This window comes from Elgaria multicarinata, chromosome 7, assembly GCF_023053635.1.
Source record: "Elgaria multicarinata webbii isolate HBS135686 ecotype San Diego chromosome 7, rElgMul1.1.pri, whole genome shotgun sequence".
In the NCBI taxonomy this organism is placed as follows: domain Eukaryota; kingdom Metazoa; phylum Chordata; class Lepidosauria; order Squamata; family Anguidae; genus Elgaria; species Elgaria multicarinata.
Window position 1 is genome coordinate 99,357,550 of NC_086177.1, and position 27,334 is coordinate 99,384,883.

At 40.1% G+C, this 27,334-nt stretch overlaps 1 protein-coding gene across 2 annotated transcripts; it reads right to left on the reverse strand.

Annotated features, from left to right (window-relative positions):
• On the reverse strand, nt 1–26,757 carry TMEM65 (transmembrane protein 65). 2 transcript variants are annotated; one of them, XM_063131104.1, is made up of 8 exons: nt 26,014–26,757; nt 17,227–17,307; nt 11,372–11,416; nt 9,465–9,532; nt 9,112–9,166; nt 6,248–6,290; nt 4,646–4,751; nt 1–3,980 (listed from the first exon to the last, which is right to left on the reverse strand). In XM_063131104.1, exons 1-8 carry the CDS (start codon nt 26,426–26,428, stop codon nt 3,882–3,884), a joined length of 912 nt encoding a protein of 303 aa, XP_062987174.1. In that variant the 5' UTR covers nt 26,429–26,757; the 3' UTR covers nt 1–3,881. The 2 variants fall into 2 exon arrangements, with proteins under 2 accessions (XP_062987174.1, XP_062987176.1); XM_063131106.1 differs by lacking the exon at nt 17,227–17,307.
• Nucleotides 26,758–27,334: the final 577 nt, after the last annotated feature.

The following is a 27,334-nucleotide window of genomic DNA, read 5'->3' on the forward strand; positions in this document are numbered from 1 at the left end:
CACATTTTTGTAAGATTTAGTTCATATTTTTGTTAAAAATATTGGTTGCAGTACAATAATTTGTCGTACAGTATCAAGAAAATGCACTTAATTTTACATGCACAAACCAATAAACAGTACTAACTGAACTTGATAGAATTCAAAAATGCAGACTATTGCAACAGCTGACATTTGGTTTTTGTTTTGGTTCCCCCTTCAACAAAAAGTATGGGATAAAAATTTAGGTGCTCCAGTCAGCCTGCCAGGTCAAGTGACACACAGTTGATTACTGCCTGGATGTTTTATCACCACACAAATACCATATATATCAGGAAGACATGGAGGGCGGGGGAACCATAAGCACTTTTTGTATTTTAGAACACTCAGCAAGTTACTTCAATAGGAGTTGAAGCCAGAACTATTAAATGTATGCTCAACATTCAATACCCAATACGCAACTGTTTGAAACCATATAGGATCAATTCCAGCAAGCCCCATATCTTTACCGCTTGACACTGAATCTGGGGATTCATTGAGCTGTCATCTCCCTGCTCTTCCCATATGTTGTAAGCATGTGTGTGGGAACTCTTCCTGGAGAAAGGCAGTGTTGAATGGGAGAAGCACTGGGGCAGGCCAGGGGGTAGTTTAAGGATTCCAGCTTCTCCTTCCAGACCATGGCCTCCCATTCATCCCTTTTTAGGTGCTTGGGATTCTTATTTATGCTGAGGTCTGCTGCCAAACAACTAGTCTGACCCTGAAAGCCAAGCCACATCTAGGTTATCAGCATATCAGCAGAGTTCCATTCACCTAGAAGGTATAATATAATAAGAGAGTAGTCATTATAGAGGATGGCCATTCTCTTATTAAAATCATGATTTAAGCAGAAAGTTCAAACTGTTAGAGGACAGCAGAAGATAGAGCACATTATTTTACAACTAAGCAAGGAATTTAGGTCTCTCAAGACGTGTATTTAGTTTGGAATGGCAAGATAAGAGTGCAGATCTCTTTATTATATTCATTAATCCTTAAGTACATTTAGAAATACTGCTATGTGGTAATTTGTAGACAGCTTTTGCTTGGGTTGCCAACTTTTCAACTAACCTCTATAGCTGTACCTTTAACATAAGCATGATGTGCAGGCCATTTTGGATATGTTTTAACCCCACTATTAAGTATGAATATTCTCAGGGCAGCTAAAAATCTAAAAGAAAAAGATAAAACTATCAAATCAGTTTACAACAGTAAAACACAAATAGCTGCAACTATAACCAACAAGAAAGTAAAAGATCTAATAAAATACAAAGGTGTGGCATTTGAAAGACCAAACTGTAAACACCAGGGGAGCTTTGTTGAGAGGACATTTCAAAGGTGGATTGTCACAACCCAAGAGGCCCTTTCTACAGCATCCCCTTACCTAACTTCTGAAGGCAGAAGCAGCTGGAAAAGGGCTTTGGAAGACTATTTAATGTACAGGCAGATACATGTGGAAGATGAAAGTCCTTCAGTTGTTGGGTTTCAAGTTATACAGGGCTTTAAAAAGGTAAGCACCACATTAGCAGGTGGTAATGTATCTGCATGCAATGGAAAGTTTCACCTACTGATTTCTGCAGATCAAGTTTCTGTTAAAGACACAAGAGCAAGCCAAGCAGCTTTTTCATTATCAGTTGACAACCTGTGATACAGGGATGAAAGTCAGATTCCAAAGCTAGCTACTCTAGAACAGTCTTACTGAATTATTTATTTATTTATTATTATATTTTTATACTGCCCAATAGCCGAGGCTCTCTGGGCAGTTCACAATTAAAATTATGTGCTCAATCCTTACTATGCTTACTCAGAAGTAAGTCTCACTGATTTCAATGTGATTTGTGGGCTTTCCCACACTAGAGGCATTCAAGAGGCAGCTGGACAACCACCTGTCAGGGATGCTTTAGGGTGGATTCCAGCACTGAGCAGGGGGTTGGACTTGATGGCCTTGTAGGCCCCTTCCAACTCTGCGTTTCTATGATTCTATGTTTCTATGTATGCATCCTTGAGATTGCAGCTTGAACATGTCAATTCCCAAAGATATAGGAATAGGGTTGCAAATCCATGTTCCTGGCAGCCTCTCTTCCACATCTTACAGCTACAAACAAGCTATGGCTCCATAATGTAATGCCTGTCTGTAGGAAAAACAAAATCTAGGATACCAAAATGAAAAAAGTTATAAAATGGTGGTACAAGGTCTCACTGTTTTTCTACAGTTAGACATTCATTCTTAATTGTGCTATTTGTTCTATTTTAGGAAGTTGGATATTCAGTGCTATAGCTCAAGTTATAAATTCGTCATTTCTAACATGGAAAAGATTAATAGTTTCCACTTCAGATATCACACACAAAGCAGGACCAGAAAATCAATGAAGCAAAATGGAAAGAAATCCCTTATATACTTCTAATAAAAGTAAACTTCTTTATTTCTGTAAGTTACATTCTGAACAGAAGATCCATTCATCCAGATCAAGTCAAATTTAGACAATCAAAAGGCATTTGAGACACATCCAGATTAGCATTCCTACCCAGTTAGTATTCAAAGAGACAAGGACACTAAAACTATTACTTTTGAATTCCTAAAGCAGAAGTGGCACACTGAAATCTGTTTCACACTGAAGGCAACACAAATTAAAAGACAACATCCTTTCAATATCCAACCTTACTTTATTCTCATCCTAGACTCTCCTAGACTTATCTTAACACCATTCCCTTGGTCACTTGCACTCTATGCTGCTTTTTCTCTGCCTCTGCTCATCAAGTGAACACAGTATTGTATAAGACCATATTGCTTTTCAGCAACTAACAGAACCTTTATCTTGTTGCGGGTTTCCCAAATGCCTTGAATTCAGGAATGAAGTTCAGACAGATTGAAATTACGTTTGTGTGTTTCTTCTTTTTGGCAAGAGCGGGGAGGCAAGGAATGATAGCAGCACATACATGCCAAATGGAACTAAGCCTGACTTTCAAAAATACTGTTGCAAAACACACAACACAAAACTGGGTGACAGGGCTCAGGACTGAAAAGCCAAGTAAGGAGACTGACATGATTTTCCAAAGAGGCAAGATGTTTTGCACAGCTTTCCAAATCCAGCCACTGGGCAACCACTACCAACTTTTTTTTCTCATTATAGTCTAATTGCACTGCAGTGAGCTACTGAGATCCCAACTTTTATGACTCCCCAGATCTACGCAACCCTAAATAGGGACACATTCTGAACAGAGTCTACGGAATTTTGAGACTGAGGCAGCACCTGAAAATGTAACCAACCTAGAAGTGGCTTCACACAGTCACTGTAATTGCTTCACTGGTTCAACAAATCTCTATCAGACACTATTTTCAAGTTCTTGTTTCAGGCACATAGTGTGCAACTAGTGATTCAGGACAAATAAAAGCCACAAGTGAGCCAAGACATGATATCTCCTAAAGCCACCTGTCACCTAGCTTTACTAAAAGTCTGGACTGAAGGGTCTGATGAGCAGCAAGGGCAACTTGTGTCATGCATTTTCATATGCTAAGTAAATATGCAAAACCAAGACCCATACAGTACACTGATGGCAGGCAATTAAAAATAGTAATCCTGGTCAAGGATACAGGCAAAGAAGGGGAGGGGAAGTAAAGTCAACTGCCAGTGTAAGTGAAACACACACGTCAACACTTTACATTTAAAAAAGGAAAACCCCTTATAAAAAGATGTACTAAGACAAAGCCACAATAAGTTAGTGTTTCCATAAAAGAGCATGCTGTTTTGTTCCCCATTCTATACATTATTACTGCCTGCTAAATCCTAAATATTTCGACAGCATAGTTGTATAACTGAGGTACATTAGTTTATATGTATATATATATATTTATATTAAGCATTGTAAAAAGATTATTTTTGTCCTTCCAGTTTTTTTTCTTCTTTATCTTCCAAGAAGAACAATGGAAACATTCCTAAAAGGCAGCCAATGGTCACTCCAATAGCCTTACCCTAAAATACAAACAAACAAAAAATGGGATGTTCAGAATGATCAACTATGGGTCAGTTTCAATGCTTGAAAATCCTAGTGACATCTTTTATGTGGTTCAGGCCCAGGTTTTCAGTTTGCTGGCTCACCACCTTACACAGGAAGTATTGTATGATGAGGCTGATTTGTAATCCTTGTACCTCCCAAAAGTCTATCCATTATCTTGCCACTGATGTAGAATTTACATTCTTGTGAGCATCTACTTCTATTTTTTTAGAAGAGCGTATTCCCCCAAACATAGACTAGAAATATTTAGAAACATACATATAGTACCTGCACAATTTCTAGAGCTCAGAAGAAATCTGGGTATAGGAGTTGGTATTTCCCTTGCTCATGGCCATATTTCCCTTACAGCTGCCATATACTTACCCAAAGCGGCAAAATAGAGAAACAGTTGAATGCAGTTTTGGAAATATGTAACTTGTATCTATAAAAACTCTACTATGGCCATCCTATCTGCTGAACAAGCCAGGAGTTAAATAAATGCCCATATGCTCATAATGTTCTGAGAGCACTTGGTTTCTTCCAATGATGGATTTCAACTCTGTTCTGAGGTGCTACTGTGCACACATGCGCATCTACGTGCGTGCACACACACACATACACACACGCACACACTTATACTTACAAAATGTGCACTAAGACGTGTTTGCCACATGTCAGCTTGTTTGGGTGTTAATTCAGGAATGGAGAGGCCCAACCTGGAGGCCACAGCTTCAACATAACCTGCAAGTCTTGGAGGAAAAAAACAAGTATTTTGAGCACAAGAGTATGAAATATACCAGTTGTAGCATTTTGTTGGTTGTGCAGAAGCAGTGAGCGATTAAAGATTCTTTCCAAGAAAAGCTAGATTACCAAACCAGTACTTTGGCAAGCCAAGCCAAGCGTATAAAGCTGGATAGCTAGTATTTCAATGGTACTAACATAAAATTATTCCATGTACTTTTTAAGTGCACTAATGCCCTACACTCAGCAGAAGAATCTCTTCTGTACTGCTTCTCCCAGAGCAGTAATTTGGGGACATGACTACTGCAAAGTAAAGACTGATGGTGTTTTTCCAAAACCAGAGAACAACTCTGCCAATAGTTCCACACCATCACTATACCAGACTTACTTAAAGCATAATAGACATACCAAAAGTTTCAATTCTTCTGCATAACTCATTTGACCTTCAGAGCCATGACTGGTAAAAGTGACAACATTCATGTTTGAGAGGCTGAGGTGTTAAATGATTAGTGATTCAGACTTCTCTATGCAATTTTAGACCACGTTCACTGAGAAACATGGGCGTGAATGTTCTGTTGCACTCATATCCTGCTTGTGCGTTTCCTGTGGGAAGATGGTTGGCCACTGTGTGAACAGAATGCTGGACTAGATGACCTTTGGTCTCATCCAGCACAGCACTTCTTATGTGACTAAATGTTACACCACCATTCAGAGAATTAAGCAACTGTGTGAATGGTTTTCAAGTGAAAACAGAATGCATTGGTGTCTCTATCTAGATCAAAACATAGTGGGGAAGGGGGGTCCATGTGGCTATTGTCTGCAATGGAAGGAAAGCAAATAGGAGCCTTCCTTCCTGTGAAATAGCAGGTGTATGGCAAGTGACAAAGGGTTAACAACGCTTTCACTCACCAGTGTTCTGATCACACCATGCCCCCTACCATTTACACCATTTACTGTATATAATCATTAATTGCTTGTATGGTGTAACCTTCAACTTGCATAGAGAATATCTGAGCCATCAAGTGCTCATAATTTTAATACCTCAGTCTCTGAAATTCCCCCAGTTCACTCTACTCTGGGCAGTGTTCGCATATGTTGACCTGTCCTCCTATTTGGCACCTGGCAGGCCTCCATAGCACTGACATTCTACATATGAGATCTCACATGAGGACACCATGCAGCAGCCACTCTATCTCCGTATGGATAACACAGCAATAATCCATGCTCCTAGAGGTATGGTTCTTTGCTTAGTGTGGTCTGTAAGACGTTTTGATTTCTGTGTTCTGGAGCATACAGTTTCATTGCGGTCAAAAGTAGCTGAGCTGGAAATGCATTACTTCTATGTTCTGAATAGCACCATGCCCAATATTGGCATATGATGTATTACATAGTACTAGCTTTCTTTTGACTCAATTTTTTATTGACTTTTGTTGCTCTCTACTAAAATTAAGGTTGGGCACTAGACAATACTTAAAGCCTACAAAAATATAATAAAAAAACTTACCCCAATCCAGCTAAGTCCGAGACCAGATTTCCCAAGGCAGCAGCTAGATATTGGAGAAACACAAACGTTATATGAAGTAATCTACTAATAAAAGAATAAGAATGCATACATGCTAAGGGCTTTATTTCTAAGTCCTGTATTGCTCAAAACCAAAAAAAATCTGAAGACTATTATTTTCGGCAATGTATATCCCAAGTTTCTATAAAATATTCAAGGCATGCAAACATAAAAGAATATACAGTAATAATGAAAGTCATAAATAAAATAGGAAGGCTAAAAAATGCAGTATGAGCATATCACAACTTAAGGATGGAAAGTTATAAAATCTGAATGCAAGCAGCTAAGGGGCTAGGCAAATGTCCACTGGGAAGGAATTCCAGATAATGGGTGTCAGGACTGAAAAATCCCTTTAGAAATCACCTCACTGGCCCTGTTCAGAAGATACCATAAACCACAGCTTTAACCACAGTGAACAAAGCAAAAAGCCTTATTCACCATGGTTAAAGCCATGGTTTAAGGTGTCTTCTGAACACGGCCTGGCTTTCTGGCTTAACCACCATGGTTAAAGCCATGGTTTAAGGCGTCTTCTGAATGGGCCCACAGTATTTCTGTCAGATTAGGGTACCTGAAGAATGGCTTCAGAAGACGAGAAATGTTTTCAGACAGACTCACAAGGAGGAAGGCAATTCTTGAGCTATTCTGGCCCCAAGCCATTTAGGGTTTTTAAAGCCAATGAGTTGAATCCAATTGTGTTGTTCTGATGATGGAAGCAGTTCCATCAGTGGAACTCGGAGGGAGCAACTTGCCCTCCTCCCTGCAACCCCTTGCATACCCTCAAAATCTGTTCCAGAGAGCAGGGAAACCCTATGGAGAAGATTTTTGGGTGATGCCCAGGTGTGTATGGGGGAGGAGAGAGGGAAAACGTCATGTCGCATTCATAGATTTCTGCTAGCACAACGTTAGATCAGGCCCTTCAATTGAACCCAGAAACTAATTGGAAAATTGTGAAGTTAGTACAAAGTCAGTATAATTTGATTTGATCAACTGGCTCTAGTCAGAAATCTGGCATCTTCTAGTTTTGAACCAAATGAAGCTTCCAGACTCTCTTCAAGGACAGCTCCATATAGAGTGCATTGCAATTGTCAAAACTGTAGATGCCTTCAGGTTCATTGTCAGCTAACCAACCATATTGGATAAAATACCTAAAATTCAAGAGAAAACTATTTCAAATATTACTAATCTTTGGTTTTCTAGAACATTATATGCTACCATACTTTAAACTGAAAAGAAGGTATTTTACTAAGTGCAATGATACAACAATAGATGTTTCCTTGTTGCTTTACATACTTTAATAGCAACAATTTAGGTGCCAAAAAAGTGAAAATATGTTTGCGGAGTCATTTTAAGCTTTAAAAAAAATAAATAGAGGAAAGTAGGAAAGAGGTGTCTAAAATTATGCATGAAGTGAAGAAAACAGATAGGGATAAGTTTCTCTTCTCTCAGAATACAAAACCTGGGGCCATTTACCAAGGCTGAAAGGTGGGCCATTCAGGACAGATAGAAGGGTATACTTTTTCACAAAGGGAAAAGGAAAGGAACCTCTTGTGCAACCACTGAGTCATTGCTGACTCTTGGAGGGACGCCAGCTTTCGCTGACGTTTTCTTGGCAGGCCTTATAGTGGGGTGGTTTGCCGTTGCCTTCCCTGGCCATTATTACCTTTCCCCCAGCTAACTGGGTACTCATTTTACCGACCCCGGGAGGATGGAAGGCTGAGTCAACCCGAGCCAGCTGCCTGAAACCAGCTTCCGCTGGGATCGAACTCAGGCCATAGGGAGAGTTTCAGCTGCAGAAACTGCTGCTTTACCGCTGCTTAAATAATGGAATTCACTGCCACAAGATGTAGTGACGGCTACTAATTTGGGTGGTATTAAAGGAGGATTAGACAAATTCATAGAGGATAAGGCTATCTACAGCTGCAAATCATGATGGCTATATATTATGTCTAGTACTAATCAGAGCCAGCAAGATTTTGAACACAAGTGCGAGGATGCTATTGCATTCATGTCTTGATTCTGGGCTTCCCAAAGGCCACTGGTCAGCCACTGTGGGGACAGAATGCTGGACTAGACAGACCCCAGTGCTGATCCAGCACACTTCTTAGAGGTGAAAGCTAGGTCAAGATCAATTTTCTTCACAGTACGCCATCCTCTAAGGTTCGAATTACACAGTAGATACAGTTTATTTTATTTAGAGAATTTATATCCCTCCTTTCTGTTTCTCAAGAAATGTTCAAGGCAGATTACTGTACAACATAATGTCTGGGTTCGGACGATTGCAGCGGGGAAAGCAACCATCATGCCTGCTCCACACGTGTGTGACCACCATTTGCATTATTCCTCTTGATGCAGCATGGGTTGGCATGCCATCCAAACCTAGTGTGTGGCAGGGTGGATGTCATACCCGTTCTACAACCACAAAATGCAGTATAGGTTGTAGGATGGTTATGAAACCCTGGCCGTGCTGTGTACCAGCTCTGAACGACACACTGCAGCACGTGGAATAATGCAGATGGTGGTTACGTGGGAAGCAGCCATGATGGTCAGACACAACATGCCCCAGCCTGCTTTCAGTTTAAAAAGAAGAAAGAATCATGGAGCTCTGTTTAACATACCATTTCAGTTAAAGAGCTGAGTTTTTATAATGGTGACAAAGTTTCCATCTGGCACTACTAATATCAAACATTTGCTTTCCTCCAGCACCAGTAGCAGTTTGTTATATATTCCCTTGTGCACACAGATTCAATGATGGATTTATGAACTACAGCAAAACCCACATAGATAGTCAAGGAACATAGATTACTTGCCTGCCATAGTAGAAATTCCAAACACAATTCCTATTGATAGTTCTATTTGTGTGCCCTAAAAACAAATAAGAGTATTTTAACAGAAAGCTTCATTACTAGCTATACATTAACAAAGACAACATAATTGGTGTTGTTTATATATATAAAATGAAGATCTTAGGGACAGCAGGCTTTTTCTATTCGCAGTTGACTTGGAAAACCCCAAAAGGTAGCATGCACAGTATTACATCTAAAGAGTGGTATGTTAAGACGGAAGTGAAAATAAATAAAAGCCTTCCTGAAACTATTACTGTAAAAATATAAATATAATCCCAGACAACCCAAGTTTGATAACAAAGCGTTTCATGACTTACCGCAGCAATCATGATTGCATTATCAAAAAATCCAAATCCTACAAAAGGTACTGCATTGTGGAAGAACACTAGAAGAAAAGCAGAAAGATGTGTGAGAACTGCTTTTACAGGTTTGCAATTCACACCTGCAAACCACAGCTTAATTCTCTGAATTCCCCATTTATGAAATAATTCAAAGAAGCCTCTATATGAACTGAGATACGTTTAAGATCACAGGAATGGACATGGATTTTTTTCCTGAATATAATTCAGCAAACAGATGGCCCTTCAAGTTATCCTGTACAAAACGAACTCCTGGCCATGTCTGCAAAGTGCGGCAGATGAAGTTCATTTGGAAGTTTCTCCAGATAGTTCCATACATGGAGGGGATCATGTTTGGGCGGTGGGGAAAGCCATCTACATGTAGAACTCAACAACAATCACAAATGTTTGAACGGAATAGGTCCTTCCTCTCATGGTCCCATTCCATTTCTGCTCCTTCACCCCACTCTTTACTTCACTGATAAAGAATTGCTTTTGTACAGAAAGTCACTTTATGAAATCTAATGATTGCTGTAATTGATTCATAATTTGGGGGAAGGAAAGAAGAGGAGTTCTAGAATATCCTGATTAAAATGGCCCACTACGTCCAGTATATTCAGCTCCATAGAGATGTGAAAGCCCGGGAAAAAAACGGAAAAATTCGGGGGGAAAACGGGTTTTTTCCGGGGGGGTTCCAAAAAATTGAAAAAAATGAAAAAACGGATTACTGGATGTTTTATTTTAGCATGATGAATAAAATGTTTAAGACAAGGTGTTCAGATATTTACTTCTCGAAATGATTTCTAAAAACTGTACAGTATCAGATTATTACAATGTCTGTGCACCAAGGACAAGCAAGTCCTAGGTTGCAAACTGAGACTACAACTCTCAAACGCAAGAGCAAGATGTTTTTCTGCCTCTAGGGGGCACTGCCATTGAAGCAGAGTCTGAAACTAATAGTGATAGCTATAGGTCAGAAAATGAGTCTGATTAAATTTCATGCATATTCATTGAATCTTGGTTCCCCCTTTTTTCACAGTTCTTTTTATCGGAATGGGTGCTTTATGTCTTGACACTGGAGGACTAGAGGAAACATAAATAATTTTCTTTGTTACTAATGTTGGTGGTTTCTTCTGTTGTTGTTGTTGTTTTAAATTGATTTTTTGCCTGCTCATAAACTGGCAGAACCAAAGAAGTTCCTTACAATTCAGGTGTTCCTAATAGTTCAGGAGCTTGTAGCTCCATTTGTTACCAAAAAAAGTAAAAAAGTAAATTAAATTTGTAATAATTGTTTGAATACACTGTACTTTTAATATACAAAATGTAATACGTATGCCAAACCAACTTGGACATAACTACATTTTATGTTGCTAAAGTAACAAAGTGACTTTCAATCTGTAAAAAGTGCTAATATTGCATTATTTCAATTTTCCAAAAAATTCCGGTTTTTCCGGAAAAAAACCTGTTTTTTCCCCATGGCTTCAAAATTACCGGAAATTTTACATCTCTAGCCTTCCACTGGCTCCAGAAAATCCTCTTTAGACATGTCTTCCACACAGTTAAAGCTGCAGTTCTATGATCCCTGTGAGGACATTATAAAGGACTTCAGACCTTCCACCCCTGATGAGGGCCCAACTGAGTACTTATTATCCCTCCCATTAGTGTAAATGGGAGGGGGGAATATAATGCAGAACATGGAGGAACCTCACCCCTAGAAAATACAGCTCTGATTATTTTATTATGATTATTTCACAGTTTACACACTTAGAACACCATCTTGCGTACGTTTAGATAGAAAAAGTCCTACAACTCCCAGTATACTCCTGCCAGCAATGCTGGCTCAGGTATGCTGGGTGTTGTCGGATTTTTTCCCCTTAACAACTTACCATGTTTCAGCTGTCCAGTAGATGGTGGTGCAACCTCCAATTTCTCTAGATAAGTAAAAAAGATGATTGAACAAAAATATCAGCACATACATAACGGAACAGTTTACAATTGCATATATAGTTTTTTTAAAAAACAAAACAAAAAACAATTGCATATATAGGAGATGAAATACTAATTTCCCACAAAAAATGTTATTTTCATATTGCGCTTTGAAAAGCTACTGCATAAAAATCTGCAGCTAGGCAACCCATTTAGACTTCTGTGACAAATATTAAACCATGTTATGATTTAATTGTTCTGCTAAATCATGCTAGTAGTACTATTCACACTAGTAACAATATCCATCTCTTATGCATATTAACAAAGTAACATTTGATAAAACGTTCATTAATTCTTGTACTTTTGAGGTTGAAAAACTCTAACACAGAGGTCCATACTCACCACGCCCACACCTAATTCATCTTCAAAAACTCACTCTTTGGTCACAGAGTATAATAGGGTACTTAAAGATGATTTCATCACCTTTATTAAAATGCCACAATTGAAGTTCGTGGTGTTTAACCTATTTAGGGCACAATCCTATGCATGTTTTGGATGCATCCTGGGAGTTGTAGGGCTTTTTTCTGTCTAAGGATGCATAGGATTGTAGCCTTAAGGAACTTACCATACGAAAAGTATGGCTAAGATGTAGACTGTCCAGATAAAAAGACCATTTATTATCCTTAAGTGAGCCTGATAAAATCTATCCTGCGTCAGGGAAGGCAGAACTGTATGGGCCATGAGCTGAAGCTTTAAGCAACACCACAAAAATAGGTTATGCTGCTTATATGAAGAAATCTGTAACATTTGTTAGTGGCATTACTTGGTTTCCTGCCAACGTCCAGAAAATTCTTCAAGCAATGCTCAGCAATTTAGATATGGTTAATTTTATTTAGAGTAGAGTGAAATTATATTAGACTATAGGGCTTACTTAACTAGTAACCTACTGCTGCACAGTTAGTAAATAAAACATTAAATCACCATTATAAAAAGGAAATTGCAGCCTATGAACACACACAAAGCATTTTCAAATAATCCAAAAGCAGGAACTGGGATTGCAACATTAGAACATACTTTTAATAGTGACTGTTTGAAAAAGAATTTATTTATTTATTTATTTATTTATTTATTTATTTATTTTATTACTTTTATATACCGCCCCGCAGCCAAAGCTCTCTGGGCGGTTTATAACAATTGGTGACACAAGTGAGCTGGAAGTCACATTGTACACAAAGTACACTCAGTATTGTGTAGGCTATTGAGCGGTATAGAAATGCAAAAAATAAATAAATAGTTGATAAAGGCTTGGCTTGACTTGGGGAGACAGTTACCAGGTGCCCTGGGGTCAGTCACTATGCCTCAGCCCAACCTACATCACAGACACAGGGTTATTGTGGGTACCCTGTATATTCCTCCCTGAGCTCCATGGTGGAATGTGATACAACACAAGAATGTTTTTCTAGTCCAAAACCACAAAGCACAAACCATGATGGGGGGAGGACTGCATTTTATAAACAGTAATAATAGAAAGACAACTTGCTTTAAACAGATTAGCCTACATATACAGACTGAAGGATCATCTTACCTTAAGTTAGTTTCTGTGCGTCAGATCCATCAGTTCAGAACACAGTATATACAGTAGGTAGTTTCTCTCCAACCTGCCTGTCAAGGCAAAGCCAGCAAGTCACTTGCCAAGATACTATCAGGACAGTGAGAGTTTTAAATACACTACATTGAACAAATTATATTCCTGTCTGCATTAAAGAGGCAGCCTTTATTCAAGAATCCATAAAAACAAATTGCACTACGTTGTAGAGGACATCTGGACTGGTGGATAAGATGCACAGAAACCAGATCAGGTTAATTTCAGCAATTTATTGATTGAATAGATTTGTATACTGCCCAACTGGCAAATGACCTCAGGCTGGTTTACAATCATCAAATTGATTGAAAGGCGATATTACAATTACAGTATGAGAACTAGTTAAAGTTTTACCCAAAGGGCGAGTCTCGTTTCCAGGTTTTTCCACAAATAGCTCTGTAGTTAAAGCAAATAATCTATATTCAGTGAACATCTATTGATTCTCAAATGCTTGGTTTCTATTTTTCCTGTTGAAAGCTTTAGTAACAAGAAGAACTTTATCTGTGCTTTGTGTTGTACTTCATACAGATGTATCCATTTAACCCTCTGCCATTCTCCAGCCAAAGGTCCCCCCAACTCCATCTGCTATTTGCTCTTAACACCTTATAGGGTAAATAGCAAGTTAGTTATTATCCATGCATAGAAGAGAAATCTTGGGTGTTCAAATAACATTCTGGCTGGAAACACCTAAAAAAAGGGGGGGGAATGAAGCCATCACAAAATGAATTTATTACTTTGTACTAAATGTTGATGAGTATTTTTGATTGAGTATTGTTTTGCTTTAATATCTATATTTAATTTATGGTAGTACACTCTTTCCAATAAATTTATAGTGTTTGAAAAAAGTATCCATTCACAAACCAGCTGAACTCATGCATTATTAATCACCCTCAAGGCACCACATAAATAATTTGAATGGAATGTATCCATAACCATGTCAGGACATTTCCAGTTGACATACCAGCACTTCAGCTACTTTATCCATGTATAAGATCAGGTGTTAATATTTTAGTAACTATCTAAACTAACCTAGGTTTACCACTCCATTCTTATGTAGAAGAATGATATAGTAACTCCGTTCCAGCCTCTGAATAGGGGGATTAGAAAAACACAAAGACAGCATTGCTGCTCAGGAACTCCCTGTTTTCAGGGTCAATTTGGACTTTGTCTATAATACATTCCTACATGCATACTGCTTTCACAGGATATCATGCCTAATAGAACCAAACTACATCCTATGTTAGTAACATGTTTGAATATCATGCTTAGAACTGGGCAAACCTTTTAACATCTGCTCCTTCCCCTGCCATTCCCTTCTCTACATAAGGGATGTATGCGAATTTCACTGTAGTTTGAAAACAGCAGAATCCCAACCACGCTTGCAATTTTGAGCATTGATCTCAAAATGCCCCCTTTTTGAAAAATGTGCACCTTTCAATCATATTCCCAAAAGGAATAATATTCCCAAAAGGAATAAAACATAAATACGACAAAACAGCATAAAACAGTCACTAGGATTAAAATTGGTTTTTTAAAAAATTTCGGAAAATAAAAAAGTCTTTGCCTAGTACTGAAACGACAATAAGGTAGGCAAACGTCTTTGAAGAGAGCACTCCACAACTGGGGTGCCACCACAGAGAAGCGCTTTCTTTGGTAGCTACTCATCTCAGATGGCAGGGGCACCAGCACTGAAGATTTTAATGCACAGGTAGGTACAATTGGGAACAAGCGGTCCTTCAAGTATTCTTAAATTGCTCATCCTTATTGTTTGCCGTTTCTGCTGCATGAATTAGATTGGCACAGACTGAATTAATTCTGTCATTGAATTAGCAACTATTATCTGGTGAATACAAATAACTATTTCTACTATAAAAAGACAAAAACCAGTTTTTTCAGCTATTCTGTTTCAGAGTTTGATGCTCTCCTTTCAAAAATATGTAACTTTACAAGTATGTTACATAATATAAAAATGCTATTCAAAATATGTAACTTGGAAAGCCTTGCCAGAATTCGGAGCCAATTTTTTAATCATATTACTAAGTCCTACACTACAGACTTTCATTTAAGGAACTAACTTTTTTTTTTTGGATCTAGTACAACTCTTTAATATACAAATAACCAAGAGACAATTATTATGACAAAAGTATAAAAGAATCCAATTAAGAAAATAAAAACTATGCCAGCCAAGACGAGTGGCAGACAGACTAGACATTTGTGTGGTAGGATCCGACTGAGATTGAGGGGAGACATGATAGCACTCTTCAAATACTTAAAAGGTTGTCACACAGAGGAGGGCCAGGATCTCTTCTCGATCCTCCCAGGGTGCAGGACACGGAATAACAGGCTCAAGTTAAAGGAAGCTAGATTCCAGCTGGACATCAGGAAAAACTTCCTGACTGTTAGAGCAGGAAGACAATGGAATCAGTTACCTAGGGAGGTTGTGGGCTCTCCCACACTAGAGGCATTCAAGAAGCAGCTGGACAAGCATCTGTCAGGGATGCTTTAGGGTGGATTCCTGCATTGAGCAGGGGGTTGGACTCGATGGCCTTGTAGGCCCCTTCCAACTCTGCTATTCTATGATTCTATGAAATCAGACAAATTATTAAGCATCTCAGTATTTAGACAAGTAAATGCCCACTTATTGGGGAAAGCTCTGCAAAATAATCGATACCTTCTGGATTAAAACGGAGTTCACTGAGGAAAAAGATCAAATACACCTGATCAAATATTCGCTCTGAAAGTCTGTTAACACATTCAGACATCAAAAAGTTAGTTAGAACACAGAAAATATGACACATAACTCAACAGAGAAACAAGGCATGCCCAATTACATAATTTGTTTGAACACATCAACAACACTAAAGGCACTGCTAGAACTTTGTGCTTTTCTCGAGATTCTCTATCAAATATTGCCTGCATTATTGATTTACACAGTTATTGCCATATTACTATTTTTTAGTGTGCAACTAAGATTGCTTCTAAACAAAGGGCTCTTATCGCTAACAATCAAAAGGCATTATGCAGCAATACTGTCTTTTCTTCCTTAGTGGATTTTTTCTGGTAAGAAAAAAGATGGAGGAAATAGTTGAAAAACATAGGTGTGCTGCAAATTGAAGATGACATTGTCTGGACAGACACACAGTAACGTCTTGTGAACGAGGCAATGTGACTGCACAATAGGTACCTCGTCTGGAAGCACCCATATGCCAAGAAGCAAGCTCTGGTTTACTAAGCACCAAATTAGTAGCAACTAAAAATGTTGTGGTATGTATAAATTGGGATCATTTTTCTCCTATGCTAAAAAATATACATTGCTTACATTTTTTTTAAAAAAAAACTAGTTCAATAAAAATATAGAAGTCAACCACATATATCATGGCTCCACATACCACCACAAAGGAAACAATATTGACATTTAGGCACAATTCAGACAAACACCGAACTATGGCTTAGAGCTAAATGTATGAGGACATGCACACTATCCCTCCCTTGTTAACAGCAAACCAGCTTTTCATTACATCCAAATGGCTTGCATTTTTGTACAGCAAACATCGCTTGCCTGTTTGGAGATCAAGCAGGTCTCTTCTCATGTTTCTGGTCAAACTATGGTTTGCCATTACACCTGAACTAAGCCTTAGAGTTAGACAAATGATGCCAGTATTTCAGTTTTCTAAATTCAACCTTTTCCAGCATATTAGAGAAAGTCAATATATTACAGGTTTTATCAGAACATGCATGATTTTAATAAAGTAATTCAAAAGCCATCTGAACTGGCACATATCCTCAAATAAAAACACAAACACCTTTGACTCAAGTGGGACAACACTAATTTAAAATCCTGTTTAAGAATTTGTCCATGAATATTCCAGGGCATTTGTGTGGACTTAAGATCCTGGTCAATTGCGGTAATTTTGTGCCTGTAAGGGCACAAGCATCTCACCTCCTCCAAAACCTGCTGTGATCATGTATTGATGAAAATGAAAATGACCGTAGCGATTTCTATTAGGGAAACATGCCAACTTAATCAAACAAAATAGAGGTTAGCATGTTTATGTGGATATTTTTATGGAGCAAATACATCTATGCCAATTGCACCACACACTAGATCATGGTTCAAGCAGCATCTACTCAAGTCATGCATGCTTATGTAGCAAGTAGAGAAGATTACTGTACCCCAGGTACTAGTTGGCTCTGGTGGTGCTACCTGCTTCATTGGCATCTCAAATGGTACCAGTGGTTTAGGAAATCTGGATGCTAAAAGTTTTTCAAACATAAGAAATAAGTCATATTTCCAGTATTCAGGGTACTTAAGATTTGTGTATCAGTGTTTATATAATTAATACAACCACGTAATGTGCAGCACAATCCTATGTATGTTCACTCAGAAGTGAGACCCACTGAAATAATAGCGCTTTCAACTGTATAAGTATACATTCTCAGCTTATTTCTCTGTTGTGTTGTACCACTGGTAGATTTAATGTGTGGGTTGAGATATTAAACCGAAACAGGTGCTAATGTTCTGCCCTGCTTGTTGTGATTTTTGGACTCCCCATCCCCCAGCTTAATCACATTTAGCAGCAGTCTGATTTAGCCTGATTCAGTGTGGTGCAGTGTACTTTATATTACTTACATAGCATTATCTGTAGCCCCAAAAGGAGAAAACAGCTTGGGGTGTATGAGATTTGGAGCAGGGCAGAGATTATGCACCACCAACCCACCACTTCTCTCCTCCAAATTCCAAAGCAACAAGCTCTGGTACACGCTTTTATAATGTTTAGTATAGAGGTCCCTGACCTTTTTGGAAATTTGGAACTATGCTGTGGGCACCACTACAAAATGCCTGATTAGTGGGTTGCTACGTTGGAGTTTACCTGTTGCACCTATGGATCTTATGCTGCGTCTTATTCAGCAAAAACTTTTGTTTCATGTCTATTGGACACAATCTCTCTTTAAGTAGGCAATATCTAATTCGGCTAATTGCTGGTGGTGCAATACAGCTAATGTTTCTTTTAAACTTATGTTTTGTCATGTCCAGTAGTTGCTTCTTTTGGGGAGGAGGTCATTACACAGAAATTTTTGTATTGTAATAGTTTTTAATATTTGCTAATATACAAGCTTTTAAAAATTATTTACCTGCTTCATGGAAATTAACAAATGGTCAGCATAAATGGATTCTCTGCACTCTTTTGACAGCTAAAAGCCTGATAGTACAATATGGGATGGATAAACACTCACCTCGTGCAATGCAATGGATTAAGGACCTTACAACACTACCAATATTTGAACAGGTAGCATATAGATGCCACCTTCAAATGGATAATTATTTGGATATTTGTTCCACTTTTGTTGAACCTCATGTATGTGCTAGGAAGTTGTACACCTTTCATACAAATCTGTGTGCATATATTAAAAATGGGAAATTAAAAAAAATTTAAAAATGGACACCTGTGAGCACCATGCTGGGCACCCATTCTCAGGTGCCATTAAAGATGCCTATGGGCGCTGCATTGAGTACCTTTGGTCTAGTTACTCCATGCCTAACTAAACGTATTATGGGAGGAGTCTGGGGTAACAATAAGCAATTGATGACTAGTCCTAATTTGTAGCTCTCTTCATCTGTACCATACAGATATGCATCCCATAAGGAGCATGTGCCGACGTTCACAAGTTGGAATAAGGAAACAGATTTTGCAACTTCCCTGTACATTCTACAATCAACAAATTATTTTTCAAACCAGTATGTGTGACTCATGTTCTCCCAAAACATTACTTTAAGTAATGAAGTCAAGTAATTTCAGGGACATTGTAGGATTGCATTTAGCATTTAATTCTCTCCTATTAATCTAGCATAATTGGCATCACTATAAGAAGATAATTACTGCAACTTTTTTTATAATAACTATACATATGTCTGATATTTTGAATAAGGTACTATTGCCAAAAGAAAGAAAGAAACAATACAATATTACGAAATTAAGAGGTTTGTTAGTTGTATAATCAAAATTCTTGTTCTGAGTCATTGTCATGTCATTCCCAAAATAGCAAACTTTCATGAAACTGCAACTGTTCTCATTTTTCATGCTCAGAATAAGTGTTATTTAAATCATTTCTGAGCTAATCTAAATTAGAAATCTTTATTTCATGTGATCTGTTTTGCTACTCTTTAGTTATTTTGAGAGAAAATTAAAGATTTTATGGAAATGGCTGTGCAGCTTTATACATGCTGGCTAGCAGTAATTATATCCTACTTTAATCCCTTCATGCAAATGTGTTCAGAGAGATATGAATGCAGCACAGATTATTTAGCCAAATATCTGCCAGATAATCACAAACTCTGAAAAAGGTAAAAAACAAAAACCAACCCTAAGGTAAACACTGCCAGCTGCCCCCATCCCCCAGCAATTAGCTGGGTTACTGTGATGTCAAAGAAAACTGGAAGTTCAGCTGCCAATGTTTTAAGCTATATTTAACTCCACATACCCACTAACAGGGGTAGTACCCTCAGTACCAAACAGATTTGTACTTCAGAAGCCTTTTACTTGCTCAAACAGCTCAAATATTAAGAACAGAAGTTCCTTATGACCAGGAGAGAATTCCACTGCTTCTTACCTCTCCATACCCACATAAATGACGTAAGTCCCTGCCTCTTTCTTATGTCCTCTGACATGCCAGAGGACATGGGAAGGGGGTATTAGTGAGCCTATAAACAGTTGGCTAGGACACTAAGCCAACACTTGTGGACTCTCCAAAACGAACTTTGAGAATTTTAAGCATGTTCCCATGAAAGAAGACCAGTGATTTCACGGTGAGAGAGATGTAGAACTGAGACAGAGTTTGACACAGTTTCCATTAGAAGGAAACTGACGCCAGATCTCTCAGCCAGGATCCAATAATGACAGCCTGAAGAAACCCCTAGGGGAACAAAAAAAATGCTAAAAGCAAACATCAAGATGAAAAGCTCTTTACAAAGGCCATTTCCAAGTTCCAGCTGTGCTACATCGGTGCTGGAAGGAGGGGTGTAGACAGTACACAAAGCCTGGCTTGTAAATGTAAGTCAGGAATATTCTTTTCTTTCCTTTTTTTAAGTTTCAAGCAGAAAATAATTTATAATTGAGATTTTGGAGTTTCTAGGAGAGCTTAAATTATTTCAAACCTTTAGTTACAAATCTAGTAAGTAACACTTTCAAGAGATTCATAAGGCACAACAAAGTATAAATACAGCTATCTTGCAATTTATTTACTTACACATACACGTATCTGGAAATGGAAAAATACCTTCCATTAATACCAATACTTGTTTGTTATTAAAATATTTTTCCTGGAAGTACAAACTATAGACCATGCAGGGTGCCCTTTTCAAGGACATATTTACATAGACCAAAGATGATCGGAAGCTAGTTTCTAAATGGGTTGAGTAACCTCAGGCTTTAGCCATAAAGGCTTGCTGCTAATAACCTATAATAGATTAAGAAAACAAAGTTGCTGATTTAGCATTTGATTATTTTTCCATTTGAAAAGCTGAAACAGCTAGAGAATTGCAACCTTTAAACTATCAGACAGCTCTGGGTTTATCAGCTGGCAGCTTATCAACCACATACATGCATGCATACTGGAATTCATAACAGCTGCTCTCATTCACTATTGAAAAAGCTGAATGGACATGTTCACACTAGTCTTGTTTATAAAACAATGTTCCAAAACAAGCCATTTGATGCACTACTTCAATGTGATGGAATAATGTGCTGACATTGCAAATGGTTAATCATACTGTGCTAATTTAGACACACTATAAACTGAAGTCACAATTGTACATAAATCTGTGTAGATAATAGCAGGATCTCTAGAAGTTCCAAGTGTTCTAAGGTTTTCTGCAATTTCTTCCTAGTTTAACTCTGCCTTCACTTATTTTATTTATTTATTTGATTTGTACCCCGCTTTTCTATCAAGGAAAATGACACTTGAGCTGAGGCACTTTCCTCACTTCCTCTATTGCCTTCTTGTGTTGGACTATATACATAAACGTTCTAGGTAGGGACCTGTTCTCTTGCACTATGTAAAGCATCATGTCATTGATGATGCTATATAATAAAATAAACATTCAATAGGTTATATCATGAGTAATAAAAATCTTGTTATGCCTTTTCTCTTGTAAAAAGAGTTTTTCATCCAACCTATTAACTGAAGGAGCCAACATAAGCTGTAGTCTCAATCAAGCATGATCTCTTATTTCAATTCTACTGCTTCATTTCTTTGCAAATATACAAAGTAAAAACAAGTGTCTAAGTTCATACTTCATCCTCCACCCCAATGGTCAAGGCATTTACAGATTAAGAGTTTTGCATGCAGAAGATATGTTGAAATAGTGCACATGTCATCTGTTAGCCTCACAAAGAATCTAAGTAGCTATCAGCACAGAGAATTTAAGCAGCAAGAGAGGAATAGTCCAAGTTAGTGACTGTAACACTCAGCACCAGTGCTACTTGGTACCACTGAGTTATCTCCCCTTTCCCATTTTAGTACTTCACTTCAGTGTTACAGTCATCGAAAGATGCTGCCTTCTAGATACAGTCTCAGAAATATGAAGCAGATAGATCTAATCAGTTAAACTGAGGGCATGTAACCAACGTTGTCAATGAAAAACATCAATGCTGTTGTAACATGTACATTTCTGCTTGCTTAGAGAGGAGATGGCCCAGGAAACTCCCGAAAAAAGATATTTTTTCCATTCCCCTTCCCGCAAGACTTTCACATGCCTATGCTTGCTTCACTGCCACTATAGACTGTAAATATGCTGTCATGAATATACCTCTCATTAAGAGTAAACATTGGTTGCCTTTAATACCTAATTTAAACTGATTGACCAACTTTGTCAATACACCACAGTTCCATCAACCCAAATGTCACTGATTAAAATATCAGCAGGTGAAGTATCTCGCAGGTGAAGTATCTCGCATCTTAATTTATCATAATTGTACTCCTAGATAGAAATTTATCATGCCCTGCGTGCTACTTCATCCTGAACAACATCAGGCACACACTGCAAGCTAGCAGGATGGCAGGAATTGGGATCACACACATACCCACAGAATATGAATAGAATGCACAAAGTCTACTTGAAGACAACTGGCTCAAGACACTGGAAGTTAATTTTGAAAGATTTTACACCTCCAGAAATCTTTTTAGTAGTAGTAGTAAATATTCTTAAAAAGAGCCAGCCAGATTAGGAGTTGAAAATATACTTGCACAATCATTTGGCATAATCATAACTGTAACAGGACAAGTGCATATGAGACCATGCATGTTATCATCCAGCATGTGGAAGTCAGTCCAGCGCAAATGCTACCTTGCCAAATGCTCAAAAAGAAACATGGCCAGCTAAAAGCCACATCTGCATGCGGCGGTTGATACATGCAACCAGCAGCTAAGGGCTATACAGCAATAGCATAGGCCCACCATCACTAACTGGCAGGCCCATGTTGGATAGCCACACCATCTGACCTGGAAGTCTTCCCCTAACTTCTTGAGCTTAAAGATTGGGGTGGGTGGTGGGTTTGGCCACAGGTAGTGCTGTGTAGAGCTCCCTGTGAAATACTGGTATTTGACACAGCATTTGATTTTACTGCCTCAACCTGGAAACTTTGGCTTCTGCAGAGATTAAGCAGCTTCAGTGCAGCAAAAGATTTTATCAGCCTCCACAAACTTCTTTCTCCTCCTCTACTTTAATTTCTCCCACATAGCTGCAGGCAGCAAATCATACAAAAAAAGAGGATTAGTACTATGTGACGTTATGATCCAGGACATGCTGGAGCTTTTAACTATGTTTTACAGTTTTAAATGAAGAAAAAGCCCTCAGCTACCTCACTTTCTTCTAAACTCCTCTGAACTGCTACCCCTTTGAAAGGAGCCTCTTAGCTTGGGGAATTCTCTCTCTACCCCATCCATTTCCAATCACCAGTCTTCTTTTCCTCTTCTTCCCTCCCCTATACTGGTTTTTCTTTCTCTTTATTCCATCTAGAGCATATCTTGTGGAATTCTCCAGAGGGGAGGGTGGTGGGCAAGAGCAATCCTGATCTATACAAAAAGACAAGAGGATTTACTTTTCGCTTTCTCCTCCTCACCCAGGTCTTTGATTCGCATGGTTGCAGAGGAAGAAATCTGGGTTGTTGTTGTTGTTTTAATTACCATTATCCAGCAACAGGAAGGACCCTAGCTCAGTGGTAGGCCACATGCTTGGCATGCAGAAGGTCCAGGTTCAATCCAGTTTCTCTGGATTAAATTCTGCCTGAAACTTTGAAACGCTGCTGCCAGTCAGTGTCAACAATACTGACCAAGGGTCTGATTCAGTATAAGGAAACTTCCTATGTTTATTTATTTATTACATTTATATCCTGCTTTTTTTCCTCCCTAAAGAACCCAGGTGGCGTAAATAAGCCTCCTTCTTCTCCTTTTTATCGTCCCAACAACACTGCGAGGTAGGTTGGGCTGAGAGTCTGTGACTGGCCCAAAGTCATCCAGTGAGCTTCCATGGCCAAGTGGGGACTAGAACCCAGCTCTCCCGACTCCCAGTCCAACATTCTAACTACTACATCGCATTGGCTCTATGTTGCTCTGAATAGAAACCTTAAAAAAATAGGTGTTACTTTTGTGGTGGAAGTGAGATAAATACTACTCACTTATACAATTCTATGTATGTCTACTCACAAGTAAGTCCTGTTATGTTCAATAGAGCTTACTCTGAGGAAAGTGTAAATAGTATTCCAGCACAAGTTACTTTTCCAGGGAGTTTGTCTGTTTACAATACAAACAATACAATACAATACAATACAAACATGCAGATCCAGGGATCTGCATGTTTACTCAGAAATAAGTCCTGAGTTGTCAGTGTGTTAGAGCAGACTGAATAATAACAATAACAACAACAACAAGTGTGGTAGTGCAGATCCCATTCCAATTCAGTGAACTGACTACTCTTTCATCCCAATCCTATGCATATTTGAGTTCCCCGCCCCACTTTTTACATAGATTCTAGCTTCAGTGGGGAAGGAAAGGCACCTAGTACATGCTCAGAATTTTTTCATAACTTAGCTATAGTTTGAAAACAGATTCCTTCGCTGAATTCTTATGAAGTCTTGGCACAAGTTAAGTTATAGGGAGAATGAGACCTTGCACATAACAAGGAGCAGGTAGAAGAGAGTTGCACAACACAAAACCAAAACATGCTTTAATGGAGAGTTGCCGAAAGATAGGAGGGACTTTTCTGTGGAGGGGAACAGAATAGGGTTGTAAGTGCTCAGTGGTGAGAGAAAAGCATTCTGTATATGCTCAGAGCCACACTGCTAACACTGGTGAAATGAAAATGAATTATTAGAATTCCAAATTTGCATGCATATTTGCATTGAATTTGGTCAATGCCTGAAGCCTAAGCAGAACCAGGCAGACTTTATATCTTGAAATAACATATTTTGGTTTACTTTCTCTAAATGGTACAGGAGGAGGGAAGGAGTGTGGTAAATCACTGGCAGATCCACCTTCTAATCGTAGAGCACATTTTACAAGGGATTCCAATCACTGTGTTTTGTGGGATTCTTCCAATGCCCCCATGCTTTACTATGAAAACCCCTTAAACTGAATTTCATGCATCAATATTCCCTAGACCCTGCTCCTATTCTTTTGAAACTTCATCTATATGACCTGTGGCATTTTCATTTAAAAAAAAAACCTGTAGGAGGAGGGAAAATTAGAGAAGCCCCCTTTCAGGGGAAGTATCCAATGATAGTGAACCGCACAGAGTTAGAAATGTAATAAATAAACAAACAGTTCTAGGCCCATTCACTTCAAAGGGTCTATTCTGTGTAGGAGTATCATTGCATACTGTCTCAGGTGAACAGCTGCATGTATCCTTCTGAAACTTCGTTGATTTCTTAGAAACACCATTTTGCTGCCTGTAATTTTCAGAAAAATGGTCCCTAGGGAAATAAGTACGTCCTCTTTGGAGACCCTCAAAAGGTCAAGGCTCCTTTTGCACAACCCCCCATGGCTATCATTCTGAAATTGGCAGGTGTGATCCCCTCAGTTCGAGCAACCAATCCTGAAATTTTCATTCACTTCTGCCAAGAAATAAAAAAAAGTTATCAACAGTTCCCTTTAAAAGAAAATCAAAATTTAAAGGTACATAGCACAAAAAAAACTGCATCTATTTTTCTGACCTTCGGCAAGCTTAATCCCCTCTTACTATGCCTATCATCCAATTTTTGGGGGGAGGGGGATTGTGTTTCTTACTCCAAAAAGAGGGGGGGAAGGTTTGTTTGTTATTAATTTCCCATGATAGTCAATAGGAAGCAGAACGCCATAGTTTTCCAAACCTTGACTCGGGATTGGTACCATGTCAAAGCGGACTGACACCAAAGTGTTCCGAGCAGAAGTTGGATATTTTTCAAAGCATCAAATCAGAGTCGGAGCAGAGGAGGGAGGGATCAGTGGACACCTCCTATATATACACACTCACTCACTCAGTCATACACACATAGGCAAACTTGTGTTATGGGCCTGTTCCCTGGTTCTTTTTAAGAACCTAGCAACGTCCCTGAGGCTGGCAGTGGTTACACAGCATCCCAAGAAGGCCATTCTGCACGTGTTCAGAGGCACGCCCTTTATATTTCGTGGGTTTCCAGGGCTGTGTGATTGCAGCGAGGTAGGAACAAAGAGGGGACTCCCTTGGCCAGGGTTTGCTCGGTTTCGCGGCAGGGACGGGCTGCAATCGTAAGCAGACTTACTTGGCAGTCAAGTGCCGTTGAACTCCGAACAAGTGTGCCACCGGATCGAGGTACACGGAGGCACAATCAGGTCACGGGGAGAAGCCGATGGCGGGTCTCCTCTCTCTCTTTCTCTCATATACACACACTCACACGCCATCACTGTCCTTCCCTCCTTCCTCTCCCAAATGCCTCTGCCTCGCCTTACCTTGGGCGATGGCGATGGACTCGAAGCGGTGCAGCTCCCTCAGCAGGCAGCTGCGCTCGGTGGAGTGAAGGCTGTAGATGAAGTCCCGGGCTCCCTGCGCCGTGTTGAGCGCCTCCATGGGCTCCTTCTTGGGGTGGGTGCCCAGCCACCGGGGCAAGCCCGAGGAGGAGGAGGGCGAGGAGGAAGGCAGGAGCCGGGGTCTGTCTTCGGGGCTGGGGCCGCGTCGGAAGGTGCTGAGGCAGCGGCGGCGAAGGAGGCAGCAGCAGCTGCCGAGGGGCCTCCGCGTCGTCGGCGGCGTCTGGAGGCACAGTCGGGAAGCCAGCGCGGAGAAGCAGGAGGAGGAGGAGGAGCCGCCCGGCCACCCGGAGCCCAAGCGCAGCGCCAGGCGGCAGCTCAGCCACGTCGGAGACGACATGCCGCCCCCCTCAGCGCCCGGGGCCCGGCGGCACCGTCCGCGCTACCGGGGCTGGGGAGAGCAAGGGCGGCGCTGCCCTGAGGAGAGGCAAGCGCCGCTCATGGAGTCTCTGCCTCAGCCTTCCCCGCGCTCAACGCCTCTCTCCTCAGCGGCCGCTCCCTGTTCTCCTTTCCTCCTCCTGCGGCGGTCTCGGGATAGGGGAAAACAGACAGGAGGGCGAGTCAGTCACAGCGCCGCCTCAAGAAGGCTCCGGGCAGCCGCGGCATCCTCCTTTCCCCCCCTCGCTTCTCCGCCTCCAAAAGCTGGGCGGGTTCAGCGACGACCTCCCGGCTCGGCTCGGCTCAGGCAGGCTCGCTCGGCGGCAAAAGCGCAGCGTGTGAAAAGACGGGAGAACGGACCCTGCGCAAGCGCACTGGCGCCCCTCCGCGTGACAGACGGACTGGCGCCGCCCTTTGCTACTCCTCGCCCTCCCCCTTCGGCTTATAGAGAGAAAGTTCCCCCTCCCCGCCTTTCCCAATCAACGCGATACGGTTAGGGACAAGCCGTGGCTCCGCCTACCCCCACCAAGGGGCAGCAACGGCTATCGGACCCCCGGACTGTTCTGACAGATCTTGAGGCAACCAATCGAGGGAAAGGGGCTGGCAAGAGCCCGGCCTTCGCCTCAACGGACCCCCTCAATGACGATTTCCTCTCACAAGCACGCATGCATTGCCCTCTCAACCACCGTCTCTTTTGACTTGAATGACTGGATGGCTGAGTTCGGACGACACGCTAATCAACGGTTGTTTCCCATTATGTTCCTATTAACTCGCCCCCCCCCCCCGGTTGATTAGCTTGTTGTCCGAACTCAGGCTGCTACTTTTTAAGCCAGGGTTCATCAAAGTTCATTTCTTCTCATGAATTCTG